Source organism: Myotis myotis, unplaced genomic scaffold, assembly GCF_014108235.1.
Source record: "Myotis myotis isolate mMyoMyo1 unplaced genomic scaffold, mMyoMyo1.p scaffold_m19_p_4, whole genome shotgun sequence".
Classification (NCBI taxonomy): domain Eukaryota; kingdom Metazoa; phylum Chordata; class Mammalia; order Chiroptera; family Vespertilionidae; genus Myotis; species Myotis myotis.
This window is the reverse complement of record NW_023416346.1, coordinates 28,173,313-28,195,989: the sequence shown is the minus strand read 5'-3', so window position 1 is coordinate 28,195,989 and position 22,677 is coordinate 28,173,313. Positions and strand designations below refer to the sequence as shown.

General features: G+C 39.1%; 1 protein-coding gene and 1 pseudogene across 12 annotated transcripts in view; both read right to left on the bottom strand.

Annotated features, from left to right (window-relative positions):
- The window catches only part of FAM122B (family with sequence similarity 122B), a 29,384-nt gene extending 6,945 nt beyond the window's left edge, over positions 1-22,439 (bottom strand). Inside the window, exons 1-10 of one of the 12 annotated variants that reach the window (XM_036305540.1) lie at positions 22,232-22,439; positions 19,963-20,053; positions 15,435-15,491; positions 15,098-15,141; positions 14,959-15,013; positions 14,610-14,711; positions 13,022-13,104; positions 11,366-11,430; positions 9,923-9,967; positions 7,933-8,063 (exon numbers count right to left, since the gene is read on the bottom strand). In XM_036305540.1, the coding sequence (XP_036161433.1) occupies positions 7,963-8,063; positions 9,923-9,967; positions 11,366-11,430; positions 13,022-13,104; positions 14,610-14,711; positions 14,959-15,013; positions 15,098-15,141; positions 15,435-15,491; positions 19,963-20,053; positions 22,232-22,329 (741 nt within the window). In that variant the 5' untranslated portion in view covers positions 22,330-22,439 and the 3' untranslated portion in view covers positions 7,933-7,962. Of the gene's footprint in view, positions 1-7,932; positions 8,064-9,922; positions 9,968-11,365; positions 11,465-13,021; positions 13,105-14,609; positions 14,712-14,958; positions 15,014-15,097; positions 15,142-15,434; positions 15,492-19,962; positions 20,054-22,231 lie in introns of those variants that run through there. The other 11 variants (XM_036305534.1, XM_036305533.1, XM_036305532.1 and 8 more) reach the window with 11 other exon arrangements.
- Positions 5,069-5,193, bottom strand: LOC118654915 (annotated as a pseudogene).
- Positions 22,440-22,677: the final 238 nt, after the last annotated feature.

The window sequence follows — 22,677 nt, the reverse complement described above, 5'->3', positions numbered from 1 at the left end:
CTTTATCCAGCAAAGCTATCATTCAGAATTGAAGGTCAGATAAAGAGCTTCACAGATAAGGAAAAGCTAAAGGAGTTCATCACCACCAAACCAGGATTATATGAAATGCTGAAAGGTATCCTTTAAGAAGAGGAAGAGGAAGAAAAAGGTAAAGATACAAATTATGAACAACAAATATGCATCTATCAACAAGTGAATCTAAGAATCAAGTGAATAAATAATCTGATGAACTGAATGAACTGTTGATTATAATAGAATCAGGGACATAGAAAGGGAATGGACTGACTATTCCTGGGGGGGAAAGGGGTGTGGGAGATGCGGGAAGAGACTGGACAAAAATCGTGCACCTATGGATGAGGACAGTGGGTGGGGAGTGAGGGCGGAGGGTGGGGCGGGAACTGGGAGGAGGGGAGTTATGGGGGGAAAAAAAGAGGAACAAATGTAATAATCTGAACAATAAAGATTTAATTAAAAAAAAAAACAAAAATACAACTAAAAGACAAAACGGACATCATCCAGAACCACAGGAAGGCTGGCCGAGTGGAAATTCTACAATTAGAAAGAAAGAGAAAAGCACACTGAGACTCAGAGGAGGTGCGGTGTGGAAGTAAAGTGCAGAGGTACGGAGGCGCACACGGAAAGGGCTGGCAACTGAGGATGCGGCTGTCTTTTTCAATCGGGAAGGAATCTCAAGCTCCCGACTGCTCTGAACTCCAGTTCCGGGCGAGTCTCTGGGGACCCAGACTCATACGGGGAGAAACTGGACTGTCTGACATCAGGCAGAACTTGAGGGCGGCTTTCTCTCAGAGGCACCTGCAGCGATTACCGCGGAACAGTGAGACCCAGGTCCTCTTAGGGCAGGGCTGAGGATCAGCCATAGCTGTTTGCTCCACCCTGTTGATTTCCTGAGACCCCGCCCCACCCAAGCTGTGAGCAGAGGCTTTTGCATATGAATGCCCTGGCCCTTTGCAATCTAAAATTACCTAACAAACTGCAGCTGGGTCAGAGAGACCCAGAACATCCAAAAAGAAGGCCCAAGGCCCCACAGCAGCTTCCATTGCTTCACAGTTGGGCCTCATTTAGGCGCCTACAAACTCCAAACAAAGAAGAGGAATCTGAGGATCTCTCCATAGCTCCTGCTGGGTAGCCTCAGGCAGATGCTAAATTAGCACCTCCTTAGAGATCCAAGAGTCAGTGTACCCAGTGGTCAGAGTGGGACCATCCAGATTACAACTCCTCAGATCCATAAGGGACACACTCAGGGGGCAGACTCAGTGAGCACCAAAGCCCCACTGAAGCAAGTCTTGCCCCATAAGAGTGTCTCCAGCACAGAAGTTATCCCACCGTAGACACAACTGATTCTCACAGCCAATTGGCCTGGAGGTCAATTCCTCCCAGTGATACCTACAACAATCAAGGCTTAACTACAACAAGACTGTGCACACAGCCCACAAAGGGGTGTACCAAGAGTGTCCACCTCAGGTAATTGGAGAGGCCGAGCCACTGGGCCCTATAGGACACCTAGCACACAAAGCCACTCTACCAACAAAGGGAAGCAGCCAAAATGTGGAGACAAAGAAACAGGTCACCAGTGTCAGAAATGGAGGAAAGCAAACTACTGGATATAGAGTTCAAAACCACGGTTATAAGGTTTTTCAAGAATTTTCTAGAAACCGCTGATAAATTTAGTGAGACCCTTGAGGATATGAAAAAGGACAACTAGAAATTAAGCATACATTGACTGAAATAAAAAATATTATACAGAGACCCAACAGCAAACTACAGGATCCCAAGAATCAAGTCAAAGATTTGAAATACAAAGAAGCAAAAAATGCCCAGCCGGAAAAACAAAAAGAAAAAAGAATCCAAAAATATGAAGATAGTGTAAGGAGCCTCTGGGACAACTTCAAGCATACCAACATCCGAATTATAGTGGTGCCAGAAGAAGAGAGAGAGCAAGATATTGAAAACCTATTTGAAGAAATAATGACAGAAAACTTCCCCTACCTGGTGAAAGAAATAGACTTACAAGTCCAGGAAGTGCAGAGAACCCCAAACAAAAGGAATCCAAAGAGGACCACACCAAGACACATCATAATTAAAATGCCAAGAGCAAAAGACAAAGAGAGAATCTTAAAAGCGGCAAGAGAAAAACAGTCAGTTACCTACAAGGGAGTACCCATACGACTGTCAGCTGATTTCTCAATAGAAACTATGCAGGCCAGAAGGGAGTGGCAAGAAATATTCAAAATGATGAATAGCAAGAACCTAAAACCAAGATTACTTTATCCAGCAAAGCTATCATTCAGAATTGAAGGTCAGATAAAGAGCTTCACAGATAAGAAAAAGCTAAAGGAGTTCATCCCACCAAACCATATTATATGAAATACTGAAAGGTATCCTTTAAGAAGATAAATAATTTATGAACAGAATAAACTGGTGAATATTATAGAATCAGGGACACAGAAAGGGAGTGGACTGACAATTCTCAGGGGGGAGGGGGTGTGGGGGGTGCGGGAATAGACTGGACAAAAATCATACACCTATGGATGAGGACAATGGCAGGGGTAAGGGCAGAAGGTGGGGTGGGAACTGGGTGGAGGGGAACTATGGGGGGGGGGAAGAGGAACAACTGTAATAATCTGAAAAATAAAGATTTAATTTAATAAAATCCTATCTAATAAAAGACAATAAGGGTAATTGACTGTACCTTCAAAAATAAATAAATAAAAATAAATAAATAAATAAAAAGACCTGCTTGCTTAGGTGAATCTTGTATTCATTCAAAAACATGGAAGATGTGGGTGATGAACACACAGTACAATATACAAATGATGAGTTACAGAACTGTACACTTGAAACCTATAAAATTATATTCACAATGTCACTCAAACAAATTTAATTTAAAAAACACAAAACATGCAGAGAAATCTGTCACCTAACACTATTGATTACCTTAAGAGAAATAAACTAATGGGAAATTTACCAAGAAAAAGAGAAATCTTAACATTTCCTATCTGTTCAAGAATTTCTTCTCTATTATTAAATATAAACATATGTAAAATTTTTATTATTAACAGAAAAACAGCATACTTTAATAGTTGCCAAAGCAATTCAGATTCAGAACTTAATAAACCATTAACCATATATTTTCACCAAGCTAAAATCTACTTTCTGTTCTAATTAATCTGGCACTACTACACATGGCCAGGAAGCACAGACTACAAGTCACAAATTACTCATTGTCAGTATCTGCATAAAGCAAGATTTATATTACATTTTAATCCATATATTAGTAAATAAAAGTGATTTTCACAGTATCTGCTATTAAACTTCTACCAGGGCTTCTAAAAGCAACAAAGTATGGTCCAATTTGAGTTTCTCTCTTCTTTCTTTCCTATCTTAAAGTCTGATGGAGCCAGACAATAGCAGGAAAGCAAAGGACCTACATAATTCAAACTGAACATAGGAGTACATGAATCAAAAGAGAACTAATTCATCTCTAGCCGGTTTGGCTCAGTGGACAGAGCGTGGGCCTGCAGACTGAACGGTCCTGGGTTCAACTCCAGTCAAGGGCATACACCTCAGTTGCAGGCTCCCCCCTGGCTTGGGCCCTTGTCGGTGCTCATGAAGGAGGCAACCAATCGATGTGTTTCTCTCATACTGATATTTCTCTCTGTCTTTCCCTCTCTCTTCCACTCTCTCTAAAAATCAATGAAAAAATATCCTTGAATGAGGATGAGAGAGAGAGAGAACTAATTCATTCGAACCACTGAACATAATGTTGAGGCACTATCTGAACCACACAACCAAATATACTTATGACTGTTAAAGTAATTCCTTCCGTCTAAAAAAACTAAGGGTGAAATTGTAAGAGAGTCATTAAAACATTCAAACAACAAAACTAGGATGTCTGTTGTGACACATACTCTCACCCCATCTGGTTGAGTCACTTTGCCTTATCCAGTCAATAAACTGGGTTCAATCAGACTGATGAATAGACAGGTAAGTGCACTAAAAATTAGCCACAGCCCTATGAAGCTCAGCAGATGTTGAAATAAGGTAAGATAACAGGGCATCCTTACTCCTTGATGTGGGTTAAACTGGTCCATAGGGCATTTTCTCTAGTCTCTACTATTTTACCTTAGTAAGGCCCAAGATTATCTTCCCACATAAGCTCTAAATTCTTAAGATCATACATTTAAATATGATAATTTTCACAGTCACTTTGGGAACAAGAGTTTAAAAGTATCGGCACAGTATCTATACAGTATCTCACATAAACAGGTTCAAAGTATATGTACATATTTCTATTAATAAATAAATCATGATTAAACTTTATTCTTGGGTCCTAACTGATTTGGCTCAGTGGATAAAGCGTCAGCTCATGAACTGAAGGGTCCTGGGTTTGATTCTAGTCAAGGGCACGTATCTTGGTTGCAGGCTCCATCCTGACCCTTGTGGGGGCATGTGCAGCAGGCAACCAATCAATGCCTCTCTCACATCGATGTTTCTCTCTCTCTCTCTCTCTCTCTCTCTCTCTCTCTCTCTCTCTCTCTCTCTCTCTCCCTCTCTCCCCCTCCCTTCCACCCTCTTTAAAAAATCAATGGAGCCCTAGCTGGTTTGGCTTAGTGGATAGAGCATCGGCCTGTAGACTGAATGGTTTCAGGTTTGATTCCAGTCAAGGGCACATGCTCAGATTTTGGGTTTGATCCCCAGTAAGGGGCATGCAAGAAGGAGCCAATCAATGATTCTCTCTCATCAGTGATGTATCTATCTCGCTCCCTCTCCATTCCTCTCAGAAATCAATAAAAATATATTTTACAAAAATCAATGGAAAAAATGCCCTCAGGTGAGGATTAACAAAAAATAAAAATAAAGTGTATAAAATAAATAAATAAACCTTACTCTTGGTATGTCACACATTCACTATAAAATTTTCTTGTCATGATACATATAACATTAAAATAATGCTAAAATAATTAAGATTAATCTAAAGAAATTAAAATCATAAGGGTTAAATTAGCAGTCACATTAAAATTGAAACTTCATTGAAGACTTTTTCCTTTTCTGTAGGAGAAATAGACTACCACTTAATCTTGACTAGCAGCCTTGAAAATTCCTTTATTTTCTTTTTTTAATATATATTTGTATTGATTTCAGAGAGGAAGGAAGAGAGAGACAGAAATATCAATGATGAGAGAGAATCATTGATCAGCTGCCACCTGCATGCCCCACACTGGGGAATCGAGCCTGCAACGTGGGCATGTGCCCTGATCTGAAATCAAACTGACCTCCTGGTTCATTGGTCGACACTCAACCACTGAGCCATGCCAGCCAGGCAAATTCCTTAATTTTCATGCTACAGACTTATTTTCCCAAAAATGAGGAGCAGAACATGAGTTCCCACCATGCAAAAAAAAAAAAAAAAAAATCAAAGCACCATGCAAAGAAAGGTGTACTTAAAACTCTTGATGTTCATGAAGACTAAATGCAGAATGGCATAATTCCTGTCTTGCGGTGGCAATGTTCCCCAGATTTTATTATCAGAAATTTCAAAATTTTCAGTTAGTAAAAAATATGATATAAAGAATAGGCTTAGTATTTCTTTGGGTGGCAGTCGGCACACTGGACACTAATTCCAAATGGACACATACTCAAACTTTACATTTAATTTATATTTCAAAGATGTCATATTTTAAAGGTTATTATCTAGTATATAAACTTTAATTTAAAGTGTTAAAGCCCATCTTTTATTTGTAGGGTAGGTCAAGGAATTAACTATAACAATTTAAAAGATCATTTACTGATGATCTGATAATTTTTTATTCCCTAAATGGTATAAAAATTGTTTCATTATCAAGTAGATTGCTATCTATGGCAATAAAAACCAGAACACAACTACTTCCGGTCTTTCTCCCCATTTCTAGAAGTATGTATATCTGATCAATGAAAATACATTAAAGAGAGAAAAAAGTTTCTTCAAAGGCAGGATCCAATTTTTACATATCAGGAATAACTCATATTCAAAATATCTTAGCTATAGACATAAATGTCAACAATATTATTATATAAGGTGTCCCAAAAAACTTAGTGAAATATTAAGTTTTAATATCCTTGGAATGCTATAACTTACTAAAAATGTCATTTAAATTTATAATTTGCTTAAATATATTTGAAACTTAGTTTTGTGAATTTTGAGTAATAAATTTCTTTTTAACATATCATTTGAGCCATATGTTGGCTTCACAGAATTCTATGAGTGGCCGTGAATAAAGCAAATCTCTCCAGTGTGAGGGAACACTTTTTGTGTTTATGGATCAAAAGTGCCCTTTATCATCAGTGTTCCCAAGACTTTCATTGCCAGTCACAGGTCCTCAGAGAATGGAAGTAGGGGCAACAGAAATAGAAACCTCACAACAGCCACCATCATCTAAAGCTTAGGTTGCTGCTTGGAGGAATAAACGGCTGAACAAGGGAAGAGAACTTTTGGTATATACCACACCTTCTCTTTCCTTTCTTATTTATTTGTATGAACCTGTTTTATAGCATCTTGCACAATCAGTCTATGACAATATTTTTTATAAATCACCTCACCCTGTCTGTATGTTTTTAGCTTGGCAAAAACCTTTCCTATCTTTTACCAAACTTGGTTACTTGGTTAGTAACTGAGTAAGCAAATCTATTTATAATGCCATGTGCCTATATTAAAACATACTTTACCATAAGTGATATGTAGTTTCTACTAATTATAGAGTTTCATCTACTAGTTATCTTGACAAGCTTTAGAGGTTTTCTCTTTTTGATCGTCTACATACCTGGAAAGGCACTCTGTACCAAAATTAGCACAAGAACTACCAAGGACAGACAGAGATGAGAGAGAAGAAAAGCTGTGGGGCTGAAAATAGCTGGAACAATCTAAAAGGCATTTGTTCCAAGGTTAGAACAGTGCTGATCAACGAGTCTAATAAACTAGAAAAATCTAACTTCCTGGTCAACTAGAAATACAAGTTATCTTCCACAAAACATGGAATAAGCGATCTGGAAAGAAGGAATCATTAATACTTATACCTTATAAGTGGCTTACACAATTCTTCCATTTAGAGGATACAAGCCTTTTAAAGTGAATGCCCTTGTGGACTCTTAAAAAAAGATCCTGCCCTAGCCAGTTTGGCTCAGTGGATAGAGCGTCGGCCTGCGGACTGAGGGGTCCCAGGTTCAGTTCTGGCCAAGGGCATATGCCCAGGTTGCGGGCTCGATCCCCAGTAGGGGGGGGGGGCAGGAGGCAGCCAATAAATGATTCTCTCTCATCATTGATGTTTCTATCTCTCTCCCTTCCTCTCTGAAATCAATAAAGATATATTTTTTAAAAAGGATATAATACAAAATGCAGGCAGACCAGCTACAATCAGTTTACTGTTACCAAGCAATCCAGAAACTCTCACACCAACCAGCTATTGACACTCTCCCACACCATTAGCATCTACTGAGAGAGGCTAACTTAACAGGAGCTAGGAATGAAGGGGGAGGTGCCAAAAGATACACACTTCCAAAAAGGTACTCATGACTTTCAAATGATCTGTTTTTCCACATTATCTACACCTCTGAGAGATTTCCCCTCTATGGAGCATGGATAAAAAGCTGAATTATGCCCTAGATGGTTTGGCTCAGTGGACAGAGTGTCGGCCTGCAGACTGAAGGGTCCCAAGTTCTATTCCAGTCAAGGGCACATGCCTGGGTTGCAGGCTCGATCTCTGGTAGGTAGGGGATGTGCAGGAGGCAGCCGATCAATGATTCTTATCATTGATGTTTCTATCTCTCTCTCGCTCTCCCTTCTTCTCGAAAATCAATACAAATATATTTTTTTAAAAGCTGAATATATTTTAAATGATCCCAATATATTTTTGATGTGACTCTTTAAATATACCATACCCTAATATCCTTTTGATTTTATTTCATTTTTTACCATGAACTGAGATCAGACAAGTGTGCATTTTCCGGAGGCAGCATATTGGTAGTGCCTTGGAAGAGCCTCTTAGGCTGGCTTTCAGACTCCATTTCACCTAAAACAACAAAAGAGAATAGTACTGTAAAGCAATTTTACAGGCTTAGTGCTAAAATAGGATGATCTCTGATTAACCAAAGCTGAGCATACTTCTTGAAGATGTTACTTGAAAGATATTTTCCATGTGTTTAACTTAGATGAAATATACTTCCACATAACCTCAACCAAAAAGGCCACAGCCCTAAAGAAAACCTTCCCATTTATTATATGTATCATGCTACTAATATAGTCATGTTCTTTAATAGAAGAGTGGAACACTGATTGCATCAGGCAAAATGAATCAAGGCTAACCACAGCAGAAATAAAGTATCTCCAAATAGCTGAAACTCACAGCAAATAATAATTTATGCTAGATGATTAGTAAGGATTTGATATGTTTTAATATCAGAACATTTCCTGATTTGAATTCAGATGGGTTAAAAAGTATTCAGTCTGCCCCTGGTCAGTGTGGCTCACTTGGTTGGAGCATTGTCCAGTGCACCAAAAGGTGGCAGGTTTGATTCCTGGTCAGAGCACATGCCTGGATTGTGGGTTCAGTCCCTGGTCAGGATTCCTGAGAGGTGGCCGATTGATGTTTCTCTCTCACATCGATATTTCTCTCTCTCCCTTCATCTCTCTGAAATATCAATTTTAAAAAGTATTAATCTGATAAAGAGTGTATAAATCAAAGGTTGCTTTAGCCTACTTAGTGAAAATGAAAGTAAAAATACAGTCACAGGCTGCATAATGTTTTGGTCAATGATGGCCTGCATATAAGATGGTGGTCCCATAAGATTGTAATGGAGCTGAAATATTTCTATCACCTTGTGATAGCCATCATAAGGTCATAGCACAACACATTCCTCACGTGTTTGTGGTGATGTTGGTATAAACAAACCTACTGCACTGCCAGTCATAAAAGTACAGCACATAAAATTGTGTACCGTACATAATACTTGATAATGATAATAAATAACTATGTTACTGGTTTATGTATTTACTATACAATACTTGTTATTATTTTAGAGTGTATTCTTTGTATTTATTAAAAAAAAGTTTGCTGGCACACTCTCCCTCCCAAAACCACGCCCATGCCTTTCCCTTTCCTCTCTTTTTCCCCTTTGGCATGCATCTCCTAGACTCTAAGGAACCCCACAAGACTTGCAACCAGGCGAGCAATGGACAGCAGCAGCTTGTCCCAGGCTAACATCCAGAACCTATCTCCAAGGCCCCCTTTTCTGACTTTCTAGAGAGCCAAATCAGCCCTGCCTAGGCTCTCCTGTTACTTCTTCGATCCTAAGCCCTTCCTTGTATCAGTGTTCCAGCTTTAATAAACATACTCTCAATAATTTTTTTAAAGTTTGCTATATACAGTATGTCATGTCACGCTGGCAAACATCTCACGTTTGCCCTGTGTCTTGATTGCATAATTTTCTCTTGTGCTTGATTTGATCTCATGCTGTTTTGTAGAGTAGCATGCAGTATAGACTTGTACAGTGGGAGCGATAGGCTGTACCATATGGCCTAGATGTGTAGTAGGTTATACCATATAGGTTTATGTAAGTGCACTCTATAATGTTCATACAATGATTAAATCAACTGACAAATTCTCAAAACATATCTCCACTGTTAAAGGATGCAGGACTGCATAAGTTTGAAAGCACATCTGTAAGTGAAAGCAATTATTAACCAATTCTCAAAATTGGTATTATACTGGCTATCTCAATCCTACAGATTTTCTCAGAACTGGTAGTAGAAAAACTTTGCATCAAAGGAACAGTGCTTAACATTTTGCCACCAGGAGTACAAACACTAAACCCTAAATTAGACAGAAAAAGCCCTTTTCCAAGTAAGTTATGAAATAAAACATGCAAATACCTTGGTTTTGAAGTTCTTTATCTGGAAATGGAAGCTCCATTTGAGCTTTAAATGGAATATTAAAGAAACTTTAATTCATGGGCCTATCTATACTCCAGTAGGAAAATTAATAACTGTGAACTTAAACCTTTACAAGATTCTTATGAGGAAAAAAAGATCAAGCAAAAACAAATACAACATTCAATTTTTTCCCATTTATCACTTAATTTATATTATTTTTCCTCTGGAGCTATTCTGACTATTACTAAAATTGAAGAAAGGTTGTATTTTTATTTATTTTTCCACCCTTTAATATGCAGTTTTTAAAAGCTGCCTTCTGGCTTTCAACACCTCATTAGCAAAATACTTTTTAGCAAAGAATTACTCCATCTGCTGGTATATGTTGGAATAGCTTTGAAATTAACCAATTCCACCAATTTCCTGCAACAAATTTAAAATTAATGACAACAACAACACTAATAGCTTTACTTTCTGTGTGTTAATTTCATAAAATAGCTCTTGAGAAGTTTCTTAGGATTATAAAGAATTCCTTAAAGAATTAAGAAAAAAACTATTGGTTTACAAAACAAAATTTATTCACTAATACAAATATTGTCAGTGTATCAGGATCTATTTTCCAGCACATACCATCTTTAATTTTAAGTTGTCTGAAATACAGAACTTTTTGAATCTGTGTATGATGCTATCACTGGAAATTTTTCACCGAAACCGGCAAGTATCCGTTTACCTACCATGAGGAGAGTTGATTTGTTTACTGGCCCTGAAGCTGATCTGCACAAAGAAACCACTTACTGAATTGCTTTTTAAAATTATTGCTAAAACTCTTGTTTAAAATGACATCCAACACTTGCAATCATGTGGTCATATCCCCAGGAATAATGACTAAAACTGTGTTAAATTTCTTAGCCTTTTTTTTAATAGACTCCATCAGGTGCCCATAAGCATCTAAAACTAGCATTGAGTAAGATCATTTTAGTTTAGTGCTTTGTGATTCAAAATAAGGTAATTAAGAGAGCACCCCAATTATAGCAAAAATCCTATAGACTTGAATATGAGGCAATTCTCTCTGCCAAGGTGTAATTTAGTGGTGGCTTATATTTGAGAATACAGCTTGTTTATAGACCTATTTACTATGACATAAGCATATATTTCTGCAACATATCAATTTGCATCTCTTTTCTATTCAGATCACCAAGAGGCAAAATTTTGGAATATATATTGATAATATGAATACATGAATAAGACTCAGTTATGAAGTATAAAAAAGATGGGCAGTATCAAATAACTAATTTACAAAATTTAGAATTAGTAAAGCATACATGGGGAAGAATAATGCATATTTCTTTAGGAAAAAGGAGTCCTGTCTTGAAACTAATTTTAGGCAGAAATTCTAATCTGTAGATCAAGTTCAACTAGGTTTAATATCAGAAATGTGATGCTTACCTTTTCTTTTAAGAGGACCAAGAGCACTGGGTCGAATGCATTTGACTGGGCTCTGACTCCTCCTGCTTCAAAGAACAAACACGATGATGTGAAGTATTTCTAAGATGCAAGAACAATTACAACCCACCAAATAAGTCAATAAAATTAGCATTCATATAGGAAGAAGTATAAAATGCCTGTGTTCTAGGTTGAGTAAATGAAATGCTAATATATGATCTGACCTGGCATATGACAATCTGGAATAACATGGTGTTTTAAGCTATATTTTAATCGTTCTATAACACCAAATACCCACAGCAGTTTCTTTAAAAATATAATAAACCTTATTAAAAAAGTTATTTGTGTCCAGCCATCATGGCTCAGGAGGTCAGTTTGATTCCAGGTCAGGGCATATGCTCGGGATATGGGCTCGACCCCAGTGTGGGATATGCAGGAAGCAGCTAACCAATGATTCTCATCATTGATGTTTCTCTCTCCCTCTTCCTTACTCTCTGAAATAAATCAAAATATACATTTAAAAAAAGTTATTTGGGCCTTGGTCAGGTGGCTCAGTTAGTTGGAGGGTCAGTTTGATTCCAGGTCAGGGCATATGCCTGGGATGCGGGCTCGATCCCGTGTGGGGCAGGCAGAAGGCAGCTGATCAATGATTCTCATCACTGATGTTTTTCTCTCTCCCTCTCCCTTCCTCTCTCTGAAATCAATAAAAATATTTTTAAAAATATACCCGCTGGTGAGGATTTTTTTTAAAAGTTGCCTCATTGGTGTGCTCAATGGTTAGAGCATAGGCTCATGCCCCAAAGGGTTGCAGGTTCGATTCCAGGTCAAGGCACATACCTGGGTTGCAGGTTAGACCCCACGCTCCGGTTGGGTATATGTGGGAGGCAAACATTTCAACATTGTCTTTTTCTTTTTAAAAATATATGTTTATTGATTTCAGAGAAGAAGGGAGAGGGAGAGAGACAGAAATATCAATGATGAGAGAGAATCATTGATAGGCTGCCTGCTGTATGCCCCCTACTGGGGATTGAGGCCACAACCTGGGCATGTGCCCTGACTGGGAATTGAATCAAGACCTCCTGGTTCATAGGTAAACCAACCACTTAGCCACACCAACCAGGCTGATATGTCTTTTTCAAATCTCTCTCTCTCTCTCTCTCTCTCTCTCCCCCCTCCCCCATCCCTACCTCTATCTCTATCTCTATCTCTATCTCTATCTCTATCTCTATCTCTATCTCTATCTCTCTATCTCCCCCACAACCTTGCCTCTCCCTTCCATTCTCTCTAAGAATCAATAGAAAAAATATCCTTGGGTGAGGATTAACACACACACACACACACACACACACACACACACAAAATGTTATTTGGATTTGACTGGTCTATAATCTTAAACTTTTTCCTTATAAAAGACGTGTCATCAAGGGCACACATGTACGTCATCTGAATATAAATCGGCATTGTCTCAAAATTGCATGTGGTCAAATGTTAATGGTAGAATATAGGTAATAGGTACATGGATGTTCACTGCGCAATTCTTTCAATTTTGCTTTCTGTTTGAAAATTTCCATAATAAAATGTCAGGAGGGAGGAAATTCTTCAGAGAAACAATTTCAATAAGTAGCATTTCACTCACATATAAAAAGCAGGTTTACCTACCTGGATAAGTGTCTCGGACTAGGAGTAGGACTTGGTGGTAGCCCACTGCTGCTAGACATTTGTAAGGAAGGTGAAAAACATTGCTAGAAAAACATATTTAATATTAAAATAGTTAGTTCTAATGCTCCAGTTTTCAAAAGATTCTTCTCAAAATGACAGAAACAATATCCTTAGAATTATTTAGTTATCTATGTATCTCTCTCATATATGAATGAGAATATATCTAAATATATAATAATTTTTTTCCCAAATTATTATCATAGATTTTGATTTTTCTTCCAGCCATTGGATTCTCTAAAAGTGAAGCAATTTCTTAAAAAAATATATTTTTATTGATTTCAGAGAGGAAGGGAGAGGGAGAGAGAGATAGAAACATCAATAATGAGAGAGAATTATTAACCAGCTGCCTCCTGCATGCTCCCTACTGGGGCTTTAGCCCAAAACCCAGGCATGTGCCCTTGATCAGAATCAAACCCAGGACCCTTCAGTCCACAGGCCAATGCTCTATCCACTGAGCCAAACCAGGGAGGGCTAAAAGTGAAGCAATTTGATATCTCTCTATCTCTGTCACATGTCTCTGTGCCTCCCTCTGTTTCTGTTTCCTCCCCCTTATATCTCTGTTCCTCTTGTCTCTATCTTCCTGTCTTTATATATGCCTCTCTCCCCCAGGGCTCTATCTTGCTCTCTGTGTCCCTGTCTCCCCTTTTCTCTCTCATTATCTCTTCTGCTGTGTTTCCATCCCATATCTGTCTCTCTCCAAGTCTCCATCTCCCTCTCTGTGTCTCTAGCTCTTGGCCCTCATGTCTCCTCACTGGTCTCCCTGCACACCTGCCCCTACCAGACTGCTCAGGCTCCAGGGCCTAGATGGAAAGACTTGACACCACAGTGCCTGCAAGCACAGGATCATGGCTGCTTCTGGGACTTCTCATCACTCCCGGACCCTGGGCCTGCCTGCCCGGCAGCCGTCAGTTATCTGCCCAGCCTGCTGGGGATTCCCACTCATCCCTATGGGGCTCTAAGCAACCAGGTATTGGAACAAACTCCTCTCTGGTGCAGACACTGTGTTACCACCGAGTGAGGATTTCCTGCCACTGAAGGCTTGGTGGGGCCATCCCCTGCTTTCCTAAGGAACTTGGGCAAGGAGAAACTGAGGCACCTCTGTCTGGTCGCTTCTACTTTCTCCCCAAGGGGGTGTCATTCTTGACATCTGACTGAAAGCCCTCTTGCTGCAGCTTCATCTGCCCTCTGTCTCTGTCACTCAGCTTCTTCCTAGAGCAAAGACTCCAGTTGGACAGAAATTGTTGGGCACACTGCTCCCCAGGGAAGGCACTAAGGAAGTGACCCCTGGGGGATGGTAACTGACCACAGCCATACCCGGAGTAAGGGAGAGGAGGTTGAGGTTCAGGGGAGCCAGGAGAGGTTAGGGGCTGCCACCACCTGGGTCCTGGCAGCAGAAAGAAATAAAAAGTGCGGTGATGTGTGTGTGTGTGTGTGTGTGTGTGTGTGTGTGTGTGTGTGTGTGTTAGAGAGTAAACAGCTCAGTGTGTGAAAGTGTGAAAGAGAGTTAATATCTTGTCCATGAGCCTACCTTTCCAAGTCCTCTGGTGGGTGATGGTGCTGGAGAAACTGGAGTGAAGTCAATCCTTTTAGGAGAATATAATTTCTCTGGCTTGTCAAAATCACTATCACTCTGTAAATATAAAGTGTTATTTCCTTATAATACACAATTCAGCACATCACAGCTCTTCTTTACTACTTAAACATGCCTATATTTTTAGAGTACAAATATACAGGCTCTAAAAAGTTGCAATATAACATTCTAGTAGAAAAGCAGAGATCAAAAATGAATATGAGTATATGAAAAAATTAATAAAGCCAATGAACAATACAAAGGTTTCTATAAATTAAAAACACACAAGCAGATGTGAAAACTTTACCAGGCTCAAGCTCTCATCCCATGACTGGCTTATCTGCATTGCCGCTTGCACTTCCCTAAAACAAACAAAAATGAAAGGCCATCAGTGCTCAAAAACAAGACGTGCACAAGGCTGTGTCCTATTCTTGTGAAGCACTAACCTTTCGTGGGCAGTTTCTCTGTTCATGATATCCGTGCCTTCCTCCTGCAAAGTCAAACATGTGCTGAAAACATAATATTTACCCACACAGTTCTTTATTTCAAAGAAAAGAAAAAAGACTTTTCTATCTTATTTGACAGTACAGCAGAAATAACATTCTAAGACTGTCACTCAAACCACATCTGTATTTTATCTGAACCCGCAGGAGATTTTTAATCTCTCTACAACAAAACAGTCGCAGCCTACTGCATTTTTGATATCTAAATCTTCAAAATGAAAATAAAATCAAACTGTACAATTCATAAAATTGTAGATCTGCACTAGAAAGTAAAATTTACCTTTTTGATTTGATGCAGTCTGCTACTAGAAATCCCATTAGATGAGGATGACAGCAACTGGAAAGAAAAGTAAACATTTACTATTTCCTGAATCACAAAGCAGCAATCTGCTGTCAGTACCAGTGTATGACCTCTTCCTAGATAATTTTTCATATTCTTCTTAGAAATCTAGCTCTTTAAATTACTGAACATTAATGCACTAGAGGCAGTACATTCAGTCTTTAGAAAGTACACCAGGTGTCCAACCTCAAGGCACCATCTGTCGCTAGACAGGCACTGACTTCAACGCTTTTCCCAAATGAATGCAGTGCTGTGTACATTTATATATACAAAAAAGACTCCAGGCCTTGGAAATATCCATTACCCCACTAATCTAAAATAAAGAACTATATAAGAAGGGAAAGAAAAAACTGATTTTATTCATTTTTATTAACACTTTGCCAATGGACAGACTAAGAAGCCTAGTATAATATTGTGACTATGATTTAAGTTTATCAAAAACACTTTAAAACTGCAAGATTTTGTTTTCAGGACCTAAATCAATTCTAAAATTTGATCACTAATGCTATCACCACAAACCTTAGTAGATAAGAAAAATCAATGTGGAAGGCAAAGTATATTTTTAAAATAACTGCTGCTTTCCCTTGGATCACCATTTTTTAATAACACAAAGATAAAATTATTTGTGGGGGGGGTAAATTATGTTCCTTCAAAATAATCACAATCTGATTACAAAATGTAAGATAAAATTTATTTAAACAAACCTTAGGGTTCTAGTAGCCATAATATAAATAACTACTATTTATCTCCTAGTGAAATGAAAATGAAATTATAATACTATAAAAGTAAATAAGACAATTATCCTGTTACAAGGAGCCCTATCCTATTAAAACTTTTTTTGAATATTAATGTAGTGAGGATTATAAAATTATGATAATTTTATAAGCAAAAGATAATTCAGGTAAATTTTTGTATGCCCAGCCAGCATTGCTCAGTGGTTGAGCATCAACCTATGAACCAGGAGGTCACGGTTTGATTCCCAGTGAGGGCACATGCCTGGGTTCTGGGCTCAATCCCCAGTGTGGGGCGTGCTGGAGGGAGCCTATCAATAATTCTCTTTCATCACTGATGTTTATCTCTCTCTCTCCCTCTCCCTTCCTCTCTGAAGTCAATTAAAATAAATAAATAAATAAATAAATAAATAAATAAATAAATAAATAAAGTTATCCACTAAAATATTATTTTACCTCAAAATATATCTCATTACCCACCCTTTTCTTTAACTTTTTCCTCTTCTAGGCTTTGTACACAAAAAAACTTTCCCAGTAAAATTATTTTAAAAAGTACTTTTGCCATTATGAAAGCAATAAATGTTTACTGGTGAACTCTTAATAAGGTCATTTGAAAAACACTAAGCTACTAGGCAAGTAAATAAGACAAGAAAGACTCTAACAGGAGAGCATGAATATGTCCATCAGACAACAAAAGAAACCCTAAAGGCAGTGAAATAATCAGGACAGCCAAAATGAGGGTTGCCAAACCTGATTGTGGAGAAAGTCAGAAATTTAGATGCTGAATTTATATGATGTACAACTTGTAAATTTAACACAGAACTGAGAAGTAGACCTGAAAGAGGGGCAGAGGAGCAAAGCCATGTCTAGTCCCAGAAATAAGAGTGAAGTATAAAATGAGAAAAAAGCCAAGAACTTCAAGGAGGTACTGGTTAATGATGTTAAGTCAAGCAAAGAGCTCAAGTGGGATAAGAGGCCCCTGACTTTGGCAATCAAGTGGGCGTTGGTGACTTTTGCAAGAACAGATATTTCATGGAGTTGTGGTAGGAATGATGAGATTACAAACTGGCTCAGTAGTTAACAAGAAATTAGGAGACAAGGTATTAGAGGCAGTGAAGTGTAGATTAAGCTTTGGAAAAGCTCCCAGAGGAGAAGAAAACAAAAGGGGAAGGAGAAAATAGATAACAGTTTGTTTTTCAGATATTAGAGGTGTGAGTCAGGAGAAGAAGGTGGAACAAAAGGGCCAGTGATGAAGAGACTGAAGACACAAGACAGAGAGAAGATGACAGACTAAGCAAAGCGACAGGAGAGTTATAAAATATACGAACCATTAGGAGAAAACACTGCATGTGAAGGTAAAGACGTTTTAAGGAGAAGAAGGCTGACATGAATACAAGATAGGTGTCTGCCTTCTCTGCAAAGTGAAAAACATCATCTGCTTAAAGTGAAAAGTGGTGAGATAGGAAGCTTGTAGTTCTTAAAAAAAAAGATTTAGAATATTGCTTTGGAAAAAGAGCACCTTGAACCCAACATGCCCAGAAAGAATTTATCTTCTGTTCCTTCAAACAACCAATTCCGCTCATTTTCCCTACTTGTAATAAAGGCAACACTTTCCCCTTGGTCATCGAGAAATAAAACTGCAGTGACTTTTGAGTCCTCCTTCTCCCTACCTTTATATCTAATCAGTTGTCAGATCATGAATACCCGTCCCGGCTGGTGTGGCTCCATAGGTGAGCATCGACCCATGAACCAGGGAGGCCACTGTTCGATTCCCAGTCAGGGCACATGCCCAGGTTTTGGGCTCTATCTCCAGTGTAGGGTGTGTAGGAGGCAGTCAGTCAGTGATTCTCTCTCATCACTGATGTTTCTATCTCTCTCTCCTCTCCCTTCCTCTCTCTGAAATCAATGACATATAAAAATTTTTAAATTATGAAGATTCTACTTCTGCCTGTCTCCTTCATCAGTCCCCTTCTTACCATTTCATTCATCAACACCTTACTTTTTGCAGGTACATAGATAAGTGTATTAAGATTTATAGAGTACATAGTGATATAATGTATATGGTGTGATTAATATTATGATAGAAGTACCCAAAGGATGCTGTGGAGGACTTCCCACACCAGATAGCTAGAAGGGAGAAGGGGATGGGATGAAGGGTAGTGTAAGGATCAACAACAAAGAGCAGTGAAACATCAAAACCCCTTCAGCAAATTAGGTATTTTAGTGCAGCCAGAGCCTAGGGTGGGTATTTGTCAGAGAACAGTGAGAACTGAGCCTAAATGGAGCTGATAAGAATCTTCATATCTTAGAAAAGAGAAAAGTGAAGTGTAGAGAGGCAAATTCATTTTCCCTTCTTTGCTATGCTATTGATGCAGGAACATTTTTCATATATACAGCAAAAATACGTACTTATATTTTCCAGTATCCTCGGGGAAGGTGGTGAGGAGAATCAAACCTCCAGATAGCTAACATTTTCCCCTTTAAGTATTTTTAGTCACTTCAGCTGGAAATCTTTCCTAAAAGTGTGATATTTTCCCCCTTGTTAAACAGATTATACCATGCAGAATGGCACAGGAAGATCTCTATTCTAATCCCAGCTCTGCCACTTATTAATTGTGTGATTCTGAGCAAGTCACTTATATCGGCTGAGTCTTAGCTGCTGCCTCTTTTAATTGGGAAAAACATTTTTTACCCTGCCTACTTCACTGGGGTTGCTATGAGATTAAATGTGTGAAAGTACTTTGTAACATGTAAAATGTCATACAAAAGTAGGTATTACTATAATTTAAGAAAAGGTGGAAGACCCAGGTATCCTTAAGAACATATTATTTTACGGTTCTATGCCATTAACACTTCAGGATCCATTACCAGGTTCTTAGCTCTTATACTCAGCCATATACTTTTTTTTTTTTAAGAAAACCTCTGTCTGCTTTTTAGTTTTCCCCTCTCTTCCTTTGCTAGCAGCTGTCAGTATACCTTTAACACAAATGTACCTCTTCTGATTTGCTGCTTCTCACACACTACTGGGTTGGAAGCTTATTATAATTGTGCATAAATTTTAGATGATTCAGAGGTCAGAGAGGCTCTCCTATAAATAAACTGATGAACATTTGTGCACAGACTATGGAAATCTAGTTCAGCCGTTTAGAGGTCTGTTTGCTTACATCTCAGATGTCTTCCAGAGCACTGCAGCTACAGCATAAGTGGGCTCCACATGTGAAGTGCTGCTATATAAAAACCTCATCATAATTTTTCCCAACACAACCAACTAATAAGGTGATCCCCAACAGCTCTGCCAATATAGAACAGTCACGATCAGCAACTCTACTGAGAATACAAATACACGCATTTTAAAGGAGTCTTTCTTTGGATAAACAGCATTCACCAACAAAAATAAACACTCTGCCACCATTTTTGTGATTTTTGCATCTTACGACAAATTAAGACCACAGCTCTCAGTTATAATTAGAAGTTAATCCTGACTTACCTCACAATCATGATGCAAGTAGTGGCACAAAACAAAGAGCAATGCTTAAAAATACAAAGTTCCACAGCCAAGAAATATTTCTAACCAGGTCTTCTCTTGTGCACTGAAAGCTGAAATTGGCCACAGCATTAAGCAGCAAACAAGATGGGTAAGAAAATTTTTCTTTTGTAAATAATTGTGCATAGCACATAATTTAAAGAAAGAACATTTGAAAGTGTTTCCTGCAACCAAAACCACTAAGGATACTTACTTCTATACTCACCAGCCTGTGACTGCTCATAATCGTTGTACTATTCCACCGAGTTCTAAATGCGTAAGGCTGAAAACCCTGTGAAAGGTCACTAAAAAATAAAAATAAAATTATTAATGTCTTCTTATTTAAGATAGCCTTCAACTATATCTGATGCCAATTCTGTAATTAACAATGAAATCTTCAGTGGCTCCTCATATCACACAATGAATAGACTCCTCACCGTCCTCTTCAGAGCTTCCTGAGTGGTGTGCTGGTGATTACAGGTTGGCGGAGATACTGATCTCCTAGGGGCGTTGGGGGGCAGCTAGGAGAGATATGGGGCAGAGCTCCAGACTGGTTGCCTCCAGCTGCTTCTGCTCAGAACTCACCCCCCCTCAAACCGGTTACCACCAGATTCAAACTAGCAGCCTCATCTGTTTATCATAGAGTACATACAATCAGTACTGCTTTCTGTGTGTGCCATGACATGACAAGAACTGGGGAGCTGTGTTCTACCATGTGAGCCCAATCAGCAACTCCCGTTATTGCCCTAAACACATGTTCTACTTTTGAACCACACTGTCCAACTAAATAATCACACCTGGAGTTTTGCTCATGTTGCCCCTTCTGAGTCAAATGCCCTCCTTCCCACTACCATCTCTCAAAATCCTTCCTTTCCTTCAACACCCATTTCAAATGCCATGCTCTCCATGAAGCCTATTTATTCCACAAATCTAATGCAATCTTTCCCTCCTTTGAACCCAAAGAGCACAATGGAAAAGTAGATGCTTCCTCAGACACCAACTTTACCTTTTATAAATGAAAACTATGCATGTGTTTTAAATCCTTGGTGGAGGTGTTTTGGTCATCTTTGTACACTATCCTGCAGTGCCCAGCAGAGTGCCATGCCATTGTTAAGAGGTCAAGAAGGATTTTCAGGACTGGGGCTATAGATATCACCCAATCCAGCTCTCCTACGTTTTAAGTGAGAAAACAGAGATTCAAAAAGGCTAAGTGACTCATTCATAATCATAGCCAGTCAGGGAGAAAATTGGGACTAGGCCTGGTCTCCTCACTCACTCTTCTGTCATTACGCTACCTTTCAAGTAATTACTTAAATCGTGATTCAAAAAACAGTATGTTATTTCTACAGTAGACTAAATTCAGGTCAACAGGATTACTCTGGTCCCTAGCAATTGCTTGCCTACTAGATTTTAAAAGACAACCAAAAAAGACCACTTTATTCCTATAGTAGCAAAAATAAATGTAAAATCGAGGACAGCATTAGAAAAGGGTCACTCTATCATCTGCAGTTTCAAAATTTAATAAAAGAAAAAAGTAAACCCATCCCCCCCCCAAATGAGGATATTATGATCAGTTTGATAAACATTAATCTTTGCCTTCCCTACACTTGATTAATGTTTTTGGTTAACTCTACTCCTATCCCCTTTTCTGGACTAATTCCATTTCTACAGGGTCTCAAAAATTGGCTCTCTACCTAAAATGAACTGTCTACTTATAAAAGTGAAATGTAATAGGTTCAGGAGGTCTGCCAACCTAACCTTCACTATCACAATATTCTACCTTAAAATAGACCCACTGATGACTTATTCACATGAAAACACAAGACCCTACCACTAAAATTCAAGGGTGGACTCTTTCCATTGTTTTCTATAACCCGTGTTTTCTCTAACCTAGGCTACATGCTATCCCTCCTTTTTATTCACTGGAATGCATTTCAGGCAGTTTTAGAATCTGAAAACATTATGACAAATCTGAATCACTTAATATGACATGAACACATGATTTAATTTCAAGTTATTAGATAAACTGTGATTTATTAAAGTAAACTACTGTTAATACCAGGGTTCCTAAACTAAGCTTAGAAATAGCAGCTCTTAGAGACAGGTGTCAAATTGCAAGTCTGGTTCCAGGGGCTTCAGTCTGACATTCAGTGGTGTAAATTAGGCAGGGCAGGCAACCTGTTAGAAGAGCCAGAAGCTTCTTGTCGTTACTTTTACAGCGAGCTAACAGAGCCTCAGGTAGAGAGGGCCCCGTTGTTCCCACACTGCCCAGAGTTTGGAGTCCCGTTGTTCCCACATTGCCCAGAGTTTGGGGTTAAACTTTCGCTCCACCACGGGACCCCACTGTCAAGCAAACAAATCATGACCCCCTCAGTTTGGAGTGTCCCAAGGAGCTCTAACTCTCACTTTAGGGAAGGAAAACTGCTTGCAGGGGCTCCAGGAGCCCCTGAACCCTGTAGTCCATCCTCCCTAACCCTGCTCACCTGAGCCCCTGAATCAGGGGAGCGCTGCTGGATCTCCTCAGGGTGCCCCCATTAGATGTGCCACGCTCAAAGTCCAGCTCCATTTTCTCCTGGGCCATGTCGGAGACTTGCAGCCAGGCACAGCGAACAGTGCTCAGCTCCTGGTGCTTAGCTATGGACTCACGGCAGGACTGAGCTGCTGGGGACTGGCAGCTAGGGGCGGGGGCTAAGGGGCGGAGGCTTGGGGGCGGGGGCTAAGGGGCGGAGAAAAGCAGGAGGGAAGGAGGATGAGGATGATGAGGAGGGATGATATCGAAGGAGGGAAGGAGAGTGGAAAGGTAATGGAGGGTGACAGAATAAAGGAAGAAAGAAGAAAAAGGGGTGAAAGGAGGTTGGAGAAGAGCAAACGGGAGGGGAAAGGACAGATTGAAAACAGTGTAAAAGGCGGAGGAAAGAAGGAATTGAAA